This window comes from Stegodyphus dumicola, chromosome X1, assembly GCF_044657685.1.
Source record: "Stegodyphus dumicola isolate Sdum_Otavi_A_Nest chromosome X1, ASM4465768v1".
Lineage (NCBI taxonomy): Eukaryota > Metazoa > Arthropoda > Arachnida > Araneae > Eresidae > Stegodyphus > Stegodyphus dumicola.
Genome location: NC_140780.1, coordinates 97,944,083 through 97,956,362, shown reverse-complemented (window position 1 = coordinate 97,956,362; position 12,280 = coordinate 97,944,083). Strand labels below are relative to the sequence as shown.

Below are 12,280 nucleotides of genomic sequence, written 5' to 3'. Positions count from 1 at the left end.
CACCAAAATCTGTTACAATACAAATGGTTTGATTTACTGAACAACAAATTAAGTTTCTTTGGGTGGCAAAATTTTTACAAAATCATCGGTTTAGTTGATGATTGAGAATAAATCAATATATTGTTGTAAATCTCAAAGTTTCAAAAATAATCTTGTTGTATGGATATTGTGTTGTTGTTTAGGAAAGGAAAGCACATAATTACTTCCCTTTCCTTTGTAGAGTCATTAGGTGCATAAAAGCAATAAACATTAAAAATCAATGATGTTTTCACCAGATTTGAACTTCAGATATTCCAACTGCTAGCCAGATGCAAAGCCATGAGGTAAGAAGGGAGAAAATGCCTTGCATTATTCCCCACTTAAAGGGCGCTTGAGCAGGTAGTTACGAATAGCCAAAGAATTTTTCGAAGCCAGGAAACCAAACAAATCCACAATAGCCTGCTGAGATTCGAACTCCTGACCTTTCAACTGCTAGCCAGATGTGCTTCCAATTATACCACAAAGGCATGTGTTAAGGAGAGAGAAAAACCCTTATTATCTATAACCTCTTCCTCCCATAACACAACTACAAAAAATATTAACTTGTAAGACAAAGAGTAGGCCTAAGAGGCTCCACTACAGAAACTGATTCTAAAAAGTCAAAACGTTTGGGAACTATTGATCTGTAATATAAAATATGTTCTTTAAATTTGATTTATTTAATGAAATTTAGGCTTTTTAACAAAAACTATTGCATTTCTTGAAACATTTTTTTTTTTTTTTTTTAATTCTTTTTCATATTATAACCTAAAACCAGTTGGAACACATCAAATAAAAATAAATATATGACATCAACTAACTAGTAATTCAAGATAATCGCTAGTAATACAAGATATTTTTCATACGCTATGTTGCCAAATGTTTGTGAACCTGACATATCTGGCATTTTTTAAACCCATACCAATTTTCTGGAGGAGAAACATCAGCAATTTCTGTTGGATTTCAAATTAAGAACAAATGCTGAAGTTAAAAATGATTCAACTCATATTTCCTTTCCTAATCCAGAATAACATATCAATGCTCTTTTCTTTTCAAGCAGTGTGTGAGTCAAGCATTCTGCTTTTCCATTTAATTGTGGTGTGTATGGAATTGCATGACCAAGCATAATATCTCTAGTTCTGCACCAAATTTTTAATTTACGAGAGATGTACTCACTGTCCTTGCCATAGTGAAGTTTTGATACACAGAATGCTTTGCTTCATATACTCATTGTAAATTTGTTTTTCTTAAGATAAATTAATGAAAATGAATATACCCATCTAAAATTTCTTTTCTAATCTTGGATGCTCACTTCTACACTGGAACACAAACATTTGTATATTTTGACTACTTTGATCTGGTTGATTTTGTATATTTAATTCTAAATGATTAGCTTGTTTGCTTAATTTTTGAACAAATTTCATCACTTATTAATTCATCTTGTAGAGATTTATATTTATTTTAACTAACAAGTTAAAATTTAATTTTAAAAACTTTCCTACAAGCCTTTATTCCCCTAATTGTCAGTGCCAGAATATTTAAATTTTGTAGCGTGCGTGAAAGAATGCAAATTTCTACTTTGCAGGAAGTATTTAAAAGCCGAGTTTTGGTAGGAGTTAAAGAGAATTAGACTCTAGCTGCCACGTCTGCTGTAGATATGTTTGGTTATTGCTGGTTTAAGTGGCTTAACTGCATTTATTTGCTGCCACTAGCTTTAAAGGGGGTATAAGTTACGGGATCTCGCTGAGCCCTGAAGTCTAGTTCTATCGTTTGTTAATATCTTCAAATTTTAGTTTCGTTACTTGATTTTCAGTTACTGCCCAAGCAGAGGTGAAGTTTGTTAGCTTCAAGTTGATGCATTGTAAATTTTCAAAGATTTAATAAAGTGTACTTTAACCCTTCTCTTGTGTAGTTTCCTGCTACTCCAGTTTTCATACAGAAGTTTACCTAATGGACTCTACAACCTTTTCATCATAACACAGAATTAAATATGAGTTTCGTTGCTATTTAGACAGTCAAGTTTTCAATACCAAATATTTGAATGATTTAGTTTTTCAGAGATTAAAACTGCTTTCCATTTTATTGATATCTACTTCATAAAGTTCTTTTTCAATTTTCTTTACCTTCTAAGATAATTCTTCAATATATGGAAATTTTCTTACTTGATTTTCAATGAATTTTATATCAGATTTTATGTCATAGCACTAACAAACAAAAATTATCACTTAATTCTGATGATACAAGATATTCTTTTGCATACACTTTCAGTTTCAATGTCATACTTGTCAACCTATGACATTTAAAAATCAGGATATTTTTTTAAGAAATCAGATTTTTCACAATGTTAAAAAAAAAATTAAATGATGAAAATATAGTTTTTAATAATAAATTAACTTTAAATAGTTACTAATTCTTAAATGCAAGCAACACAAAAAATACCTTACACATAAAAAATATTTTTATTACTTCCATCATTTAAGAAAACAAAAACAACAAAAAAAGACACTTTAATCAGTTTTTGTACAAATGTTATGAACAGTGGCAGATTTTGCTTTTGTTAAGAAAGAAACTTCATAATTTTGTTGATAGCAATTGCCTTGTACGCCTGCTTTTGCTAAGAAAAGTTTTTCTAATGTGTCATCACTAATATTAGATCTAAATTTAGTCCTTGTTTCCGCAACAACACTGAAAATCCTCTCACAATCTGCATTACTAAGGGGAACTGCCAAGACGGCCAACATAATTCTAGACAGTTCAACTATATTTTAAAATTCCCTCAGCACCTTTCAGTGTCACTAGGTGTCAATCCTAGCTGATTTTATAACTTCATCCAAGTTTTCTAATTGTAAACTGCAAAATTGTGACTGCATATATTATCAGTGACAACATCAATATCATCATCTTTCATGACTAAAGTAACACAAGAAATCTGTTCAAAAAGTACCTTATATCAGAAAAACAATGCATTTACCAGAGCAGAAACATCAGCAACTTTAGCATGCAAAATCACTTCATCATTGACTGGAAATTTATGTAGCATGTAATCACATACTCGACAGAAGTAACTTCTAACATGAAGATCAAACATATTTTAGTCTTTTTTTGAAAGTTCTTCCACTACTTTTGTAGTTGCAGCTCCTATTACCAAATCTTCATCTTTCTTCTGATTTTCTATTTCACCATAAATCACATCACATATAGAATTACAAGACAAAATACAGACTGGTTTTACAAACTTTGATAAAATGTCTTTAAACAGATCATAAATCATTGATTGCAAAATATGAACTAATGGAATTCTGCTTTGTAAAACTGTGTTAAGAACATCAAATGATGGCAAAATGAATTGTAATAAAACAAGCAAAAAGCTTTGTTAAGGTCCAAAGAAAAAACATAAATATTCGTTCTTCACAAGATAAACTTACAGTAATCGGAAAATGTTTCATGTGTTGAGCAATTTTTTCATTTTGAGAGAAATTTGTATCAGCTTTACGCTTATATTTTGCAGTATTATTTTGTGAACTGCCAGTTGATTGCTGAATGGTGCAGAAATTACTTTATTTTTCTCAAACCTATTTTTAACCAAGGAAGTAGTAACTACACTTCCATTTTAATTTAGGTATTTTATAACTTTTAATAGAACCTTTTATCTTAACTCTCGAAGCATTTACTTCTTCTTTAAAAAATGAAAGAAGTGAGTTCCAATGATAGAGGATTCTAGATAAGCATTTCTTTAAAGAAAGCCAGCGTGTACACACATTTCAAAATTTTTCTCATTTCAGTATTATATTATGCAGCTGTTGGAACAGCTTCAATTTTCCCTTCCTTTTAGAAATTCTTTCAGGATAATAATAAATATCAACAATGTGTTCATCCACATTTATTGGTAAAGAGGCTGCCCCTTTTTCAGCTGCTAAATTTAAGAGGTGACAGGTGCACCTCATAATCTGCAAATCTGAATTTTCCTTTCTTAAGATGCCTGCAACAGTCTTCATGCCTACCAATACTGCATCTTCTCATATTGAAATATTCAGTATGTTATTTTCTCAAACTTGGCTTTAAGGTCTAGTGTTATTGGGCCCACCAATACTTGGAATGCTGCCGTTGTGGTTGTGGAGTTGGTAGCCGTTATTTTTAACAATGTAATCCTCTATATCTGGTTTAATTTTTGACATGCTCTCACCATATCGGTCATCCAAATGGGGCACCCATAGAGGATCATCCTGTCTATTGCTATAATGTCGAGTTCTTTAAGGGCCCTGCCTCTGAGATTCCATTTTGTGCTGACTATATGACTCAGTTTGTTGGTTACTTTGCTGATTTCTTCTATGACTTCTCTTAAAGCAACTTTTTGTCTAGCACGAAGCCTAAGTATTTCAGTGTATCCTGACCTCTTAGCGGCATTCACACCATTTGATGCATGGGGGATTGGATTCGATGTAGGGAACAATATTTATTAAAGTATGTTAATAAAAATAATAATAATATAATATATAGTTTAGATAAGTTCTGGCAACAGTGAGTGTTGTCGTCATCAGGAGACCATGCTTCGCGATACTGTCGTTAAAAAAAAAAAAAACTATAGTTTGTAATTCCAATAAAAGCATCGTATTTTTGCTCTGCTATTTGTTTTTCTCTCTATTTTTAGAAATACCTTTTAAGGTTATGTATTTTTAAGAAATACTTTTTTAGGTTATGGGTCAAGCAAGCTCCCATATCGCGTCAAATGTTTTGAATTGATGTTTTCTCAAAGAAACGAAACTCGTTAAGCCTAATCAAGTAAGTGTTTTGTCTTCGTTATAGCAATCGAAAGTTGTTTAGAAATCAAAGTATGGAATTATCTAAGGTCCAAGTAAAGCCTTTATCATGTGAAAGCGATTGGCTTATATGGAAATGCAGGATAAAATTTGTTTTAAATATATCCTTTAGAAATTGTAGAAGGAACTATAGTGAAACCAGAAATTCTTCTTGTAGATGTTCTGACTGCTCAACAAGAGAAATATAATGAAGCTGTTAAGAAGTTTCAAAATGCAAACACTAGTGCTATGATGGTATTAACGAATTCCATGACGGAAGAAACTCTGCAAAACGTTATGAGATTTCAGACTGCTAGAGAAGTGTGGTTGGAATTACATAAGTTATTTGAAGCATCATCAGAAAATCAATTGTATAATATATGCATGCAATTTTTTCAATTCAAGTGGAATGGAAATGATAATATAGCAGCTCATCTTTCCAAATTAAAAAACTTATGGAATGAGTTTCATTCCATTCAGGACTTGAAAAGAAAAATGAAAATAAGTTACCTGACATGCTACTCAATTGCAAGATTTTAGTCTCACCAGGACAATACCATTTGTTTAAGTCAAGTTGGTTACTCTTGGGTGAAGACAAGAGAACAGTTGATGAGTTAACAGCACAGCTTTGCTCTCATGAAAGAGAATTTAAAAGTCATGAGAAAGGCAATACAAATCAACAAGTGGCATTAGTAATGTCAAAATCTGAAAAACAAAAGCAATATAAAACAGACAAATTCAGAAGTAAACCAAGAAAAGAAGATATTTGCAATTATTGCAAAAAGAAAGGACACTGGGTAAAAGATTGTAAACAGTGGATTGCTGATGGAAGACCACCCAAGAATAGGTTACGAAAACCAATGAAGGAAATACAGGCAGTGTAATACTGATGTCCATTGACAAAGAGGCTAAGACTGATCAAACATCTTTTTGGATTGATAGTGGAGCTACAAGACATATCATGAATTGTTTCACATACTTTAATGACTTTATGAAGTTTGATAGTCCCTGTAGCATCAAGGCTGCTGGAAAAGAAACTTTAGTTGCTCTTGGTAAAGGTACAGTATGTGTCAAAACATCTATTGGTAGTTAAATCCAAAGAATTTACCTTAAAGATGTTTGGTATGTCCCTGAGATAAACAGAAATTTATTTTCTTTACTTGCTGCTCAAGATAGAAATCCAAATAGTAAATTTATTTCAACAGTTACATAATGCTGGTTAAAGTTTAATGGTCAAGTAGTGCTTTTTGGAACTCACAAAGTATATGGTACTTTATACAAGGCAGCTATCGAACCTATTATGCCTGATAAAATTATAGAAGTGCATGCTGCTGAAGCAGACAATTCCTTGTTAGAGTTATATCATCAGAGATGGGGACATCAAGATAAACGTCACATTAAGAACATGCTTGAGAAAGAATTAGGAATTAAAATTCCATTTGAAAGAAAATTGTGTGAACCATGCATTTTTGGCAAAGCACACCGTTTACCATTTGGCATAAGAAAGCCAGCCAACAAGCCTGGTGAGTTAATTTCAGCTGATGTCTGTGGACCTTTTGATGAATCTTTCCAGAAGAAAAGACACTTAGTTGTGTTTAAAGATAGCTACACAAAGTTTCGTTATGGGTATTTTATCAAGGAAAAATCTGCTGTTGTAAATATGTTACAACACATGCTTGCACACGCTAAAATCTTAGGACATTCAGTCAAAGAATTTCTCAGCGATAATGGACGCGAGTTTGACAATGACAAAGTGTGTGCTATTTTGCATTCTGAAGGTATAACTCAAAGACTAACAGCACCTTATTCTCCTGAACAAAATGGCTCTAGTGAAAGAGACATACATACAATAATCGAAATGGCAAGAACATTTAAGTACTCAAATTCTGAAGCTCATTTTCCTGCAGCAATGTGGGCTGAACTAGTCAACACTGCCATATATGTACTAAACAGAACTGGCAAATCATCAGTAGAAGGCATGAGTCCTTATGAGCTATGGTTTAAAAAGAAACCTCGAATTAAGCATCTTCGTATAGTAGGATCTGTCTGCTATGCCCATATTCCTAAACAAAGAAGAAGGAAAATGGATAATAAGACTACAAAAGCTTATTTAATTGGTTATGATGGAGACGAAAGATACCGCCTATGGATCAAAGAAACCAATAGTGTGATCTGTTCACATGATATTATATTTAACGAAAAGCTCACAAATTGTGAAGAAAGGGTGCAGTTACCTATTCAAGATCAAGATAGCCTAATTTCTGGCTCTGAACATCAACAAAATTCAGAAAAAGATAAGTCAGAAAAGTTTCTTTGTGAAGAAGATAATTCAGAAAAAGAATACAACAAAGAGATATCTGGAAATATATCAGAAGAACATTTTGAAAGACAAGAATGTGAAGATATCAATTTGCAAAATAATGCACAGTCAAGATACCTAAGAGATAGAGCTGACTTGAGAAAGCCAAAGTGTTTTGAAGATTATATAATGATAAGTGAAGCTTTTATTATTGATTCTGAAGAGCCCAAATCTTATGAAGAAGCGATCAACTGTAAGCAAAGTGTTAATTGGAAAGAAGCTATGGATTCAGAGATGAAATCATTGATAGAGAATGAAACATGGAGTTTAGAAAACTTACCAAAAGATGCTAAAGCTATACCATGCAAGTGGGTTTATAAGATCAAAAGGAATCCTGATGGATCTATTGATAAATTCAAGGCTAGACTTGTTGCCAAAGGATGTACTTAACGTTTTGGAGTTGATTATGATCAAACGTTCAGTCCAGTAACAAAGTTAGGAACTATTCGTTCAGTTTTGAGCATCGCAGCGAATGAGAAAATGCATCTTTCTCAGTTTGATGTAGATTCAGCATTCTTATATGGAAAACTTGAAGAATCTATATACATGCAGCAACCAGAAGGATATAGTGACGGTTCGAAGAAAGTCTGTAAGTTGAAACGCAGTTTGTATGGACTTAAACAATCATTACGCTGCTGGAATAAATATTTTGGAGATTTTGTGTCACAGCTGGGCTTTAAGATAAGTGAAGATGATCCATGCTTATATATAAGAAACAATAACGGCAAGAAGCTAATCGTATGTTTATTTGAAGATGATGGTTTAGTAGCATCAACAGATCTACAAGAATCTGAAAAATTTCTCAGAGAATTGAAGTCGAGATTTAGAATCACAACTAAACCAGCAGTATACTTTCTTGGACTTGAAATTAAACATCTTGAAGATGGAAGAATTAAAATTAGTCAGCAAGCTTATGCAAGAAAAATTCTTCAAAAATTTGGGATGGAAGATTGCAAGCCAGTGTCCACTCCTATCCTGAAGGAAGGTCTAACTGAAAAGAAAAAGAAGATAAATCAAACAGAGAAATTTTTCCTTATAGAGAAGCTGTAGGAGCTTTAATGTATCTTATGTTAGGCACAAGACCAGATTTAGCTTACTGTGTTGGCATTCTATCACGTTACCTAGAAAATCCTTCGAAAGATGATTGGAAAAAAGTGAAACGTGCATTCAGATACATAGCAGGTTCTCTAACTAAAGGTGTTACATACAAGAATAAATACAAACCAGGAATTCTAGAATGCTATAGTGATGCAGATTTTGGAGGCTGTCAAGAAACAGGAAAATCAACGAGTGGAGTAGTGATATTATATAGTGGTGGAGCTATAACATGGATTAGCCAAAGGCAATCAGTTGTTGCAACTTCGACGACTGAAGCAGAAGTAATTGCAGCTAGTAAATGTTCTAGAGAAGTAATTTGGTTAAAGTGACTATTTAGTGATGTAACCAAGTTACGTGAAACTCCAGTAATTCAAGTAGACAACGCTGCTGAGACTGTCACAAAACCCGGAGTTTCATCGACGCACAAAACACATTGATATCAAGCACTTTTTCATACGAGAGAAAGTTCTAGAAAAGGAAATCATTGTGCAGTAGGTACCTACAGAGGTGCAAGTTACTGACATAATGACTAAACCTTTACTTAAATCGAGACTGTTAATTCTTTGTGATAAGATGGGACTTTTGTGACTTTTTTCTTTTAATTTATTATTATTATTTTTTTTACAAGGAGAAGTATTAAAGTATGTTAATAAAAATAATAATAATATAATATATAGTTTAGATAAGGTCTGGCAACAGTGAGTGTTGTCATCATCAGGAGATAGTGCTTCGCGATTCTGTTCAAAAAAAAGCTATAGTTTGTAATTCCAATAAAAGCATCGTATTTTTGCTCTGCTATTTGTTTTTCTCTCTATTTTTAGAAATACCTTTTTATATATGAAAAATTAATTTACTTTATTTATTTTGTTAAATAAAATAATTTTCCTTCGCTTAATAATCCTTTCAAATTGTTTGCAGCACTTGTTAAAACTCTCAGCCCTCTCTAGTCTACCCTATAACAGACATCAGAAGGTGTGACACATACTCGCATTCTTTTTTATACTCAAGAAACCTCATAGATACCACATGGGCTACAGCATTACATAATTTAAAAATTTGTCCTTTTAATCACAATATCATTTGCACATATCTACTTACTTTTTTAATAGAATGGCAAAATTCATGAGTATTTTATAAATATATTAGAACCTATATTAAACTCAGCTTTTTAAGTTTTCGTATACACATGCAACACACACACAGATATTGCATATGTAATTATTACTTTTCCCATAGTAAAAGAATGTCACTCTAAATATTATTCATAACTGGAGTAATTGCAAGGTAATTTAATCTGAGATTTATAAATGCAGTACTTCACAGGCAACTGAACAAAACAGATATGTCAAATTTTTCATTATCTTTTGAATCAGTGATATCTACTGATGAATTTCCACCTTCCATATTGTGCAAACAAATTACTTCAAGAGCCTTCAATTTTCTCTCCTGCCCCCAAGTTTCAAAATTGATAAAAATATTTTTCATAGTTCTTATTCAATATACATATGTGAATGTTTCTCATGAACTTACCTGCAGCAGTAATTTCATCTTCTATCCCATATTCAGAACTTCCATCATGAATAGGATCATAATAAAAATTATTCCATTTAGGACTTGAAACAGCTGCTATTACAGCACCCTGAAATATATATATATATATATATATATGTGTGTGTGTGTGTGTGTGTGTGTGTGTGTGTCGACACACACACACACATGCATGCAAATTATTATAACCAAAAATATGTTATATAATGCATAATAAATCAAAATAATTCAATTTTTAAAGAGCAGGGGGGATTCAACTAAGCCCACAACTGGTTGTTTTCAGTATTTTTTACATTGTTGAGAATAATCACACGCACTCCCCGTTCTTGTTTTAATGTCCTGTATTTTAACCGTAACTGTTTTATACTTTTGCTTAGGTTGATCTGGCAATGGTTGTAGTAGTTCTTGGTCATGGTTTGATATGTAGAAACGTGCCGTGCCATGTGGGCGGTAAATTCTATCTTTTAATAAAACCTCTACTTAATTATCATCGGCCTCTGATTCACCTGTTTTTAAATCTTTATAGCAGAGCGTGGTTCTGATATTGAACACGCTAGAGGCGAAGCATTTATATTTGTTTTGTGGAACTTATTTGTTTGGAACGGAATCGCGCGTTAAGTGAAATTTGAAATGGCAGCATGTGATGAGAACACAAAGTATTGTGTTGAGCCGTTTAACGGTAAAAACTTTTCTCTGTTTAAGCGTCGTGTAGAAGCTGTGTTTGCAGCCAAAGAACTTGATAAATATTTAGACGTTGAAGCGGATGAAACGAAAGTTGCTGAAATCAAAGATGCAAAAAAGGCTTACGCATTGCTGCTAACCCTTCTAGATGATGCCATATTGGCGACCATGTCGAGTGACTCTTCTGCATGTGAAATTTGGAGCAGTTTAAAGAATAAATACCATAAGGTGAGTGCAGTTAGTCAAATATTAGTACGAAAGAAATTATCGACACTGAAGAAACGCCGAGATTGCAGTATGCAGTCACACATTAACGAACTGTTGGCTATCGTAAATGAAGTGCGGCTTTTGGGTGCTGAAGTCAAAGATATGGATGTGATTATTTATTTGTTGATGTCGCTACCTTCTGAGTACGACATTATTAAATCGACGATTGAGAACCAGCCAAATGAAATGCTTACGCTGGACTTTGTTATGCAAAGGCTCTTGAATGCTGAAGAATTGCAAGGTGAGAGAAATTCTTGCGATTCTTGTATTTCTGGCTCAAGTAATAACGTAGCTTTTAGCGCTGATAAGCGTGATATCATCTGCCACAAATGTAAAAGTAAAGGTCATATTGCCAGGCTTTGCAAGAAAAAATTAGTTTGTTTTGGATGTGGACGCCCAGGGCATTACAGGAAGGATTGCAGATTTAACCATAAATCAGATTATAGCGAATCGGCTGCAGTAACATTCATGGTTAATGAGCCTGTTGGAAATTTCATTCTGGATTCTGGAGTATCTACACACATGTGTAATAAAGGTGAGTGGTTTGAAGAAATTAAACCTTTTTCTGGAACTGTTGCATGTGCTTCGAAAAATGATGTTTTAAAGGTAGAAGGTATTGGTACAGTACCTAGAACATTAAATGGAAGAGAAATACAGTCAAAAGTCGTTAATCCGGACTCGTCGGGACTTCGGCGATTCCGGATTATAGATCATCAGTTTAAATCTCGTAAGATGGCATGCAGAAATTACAAAATTAAAAATATGAAACCGTAATTTATGAAATAAAGAACAATTATGATCTAAAGGGTATCAAAATTTACAAAAAGAAAAAGCTTAATATTTATTTGTTTACTTTATTAAACATTTCCTTCAATGTAAGTTGCTTCGTTTCATGTGATAATACTTTCTCTTTAATTCTATTAAACAGACATAATTTCTTGTTTAGTTACAAAGTTCCGCTGTTCAAGTCCTATAATTGCTGTGTTTTGAATACCGACTAATTTGTCAATCGAAATGTTTTCGTTTTCAATAACCTCTGTGTCACTTTCTTCACTATCGGAAGCGAATTATAATGACGAGGAACTTGATTTAAATCATATCAAAGACGGAGTATATCGAGATGAAATACTACACTTAGTACGGAATCATAAACCAAATAAAATAAAAACATCTGCCCTGAAGATAAGGATAGTGCTGACAGATCAACTTCCAATCCGCGGGGTGAAATTGATAAACAGATTTCGGATTTCAAAACATGCTTTTGCTTTGTAGATACAAATTACACATTAGTAAATATATATCGGAAATTCTATTTGACATAATCTTTCTAATCTATCATAATCTAATAATGACGTTTCTGCCCCCCCCCTCTGCCGCAAAGCAGCGTGAAATTGATAAACAGATTTCGTATTTCAAAACATACTTTCGCTTTGTAGTAAATATATATCGGAAATTCTATTTGACATAATCGAAAGTTTAAGCTTACTTTTATAAAATTGCTCTAACAGTGCAA

The 12,280-nt window shown here is 32.9% G+C and overlaps 1 protein-coding gene across 1 annotated transcript in view; it reads right to left on the bottom strand.

Moving 5' to 3' along the window:
* LOC118183902 (peripheral plasma membrane protein CASK-like) overlaps positions 1–12,280 on the bottom strand; it is a 367,998-nt gene that overhangs the window by 201,556 nt on the left and 154,162 nt on the right. Inside the window, exon 9 of the mRNA XM_085807886.1 lies at positions 9,802–9,910. Coding sequence (XP_085664012.1) covers positions 9,802–9,910 — 109 coding nt within the window. The remainder of the gene's footprint in view (positions 1–9,801; positions 9,911–12,280) is intronic.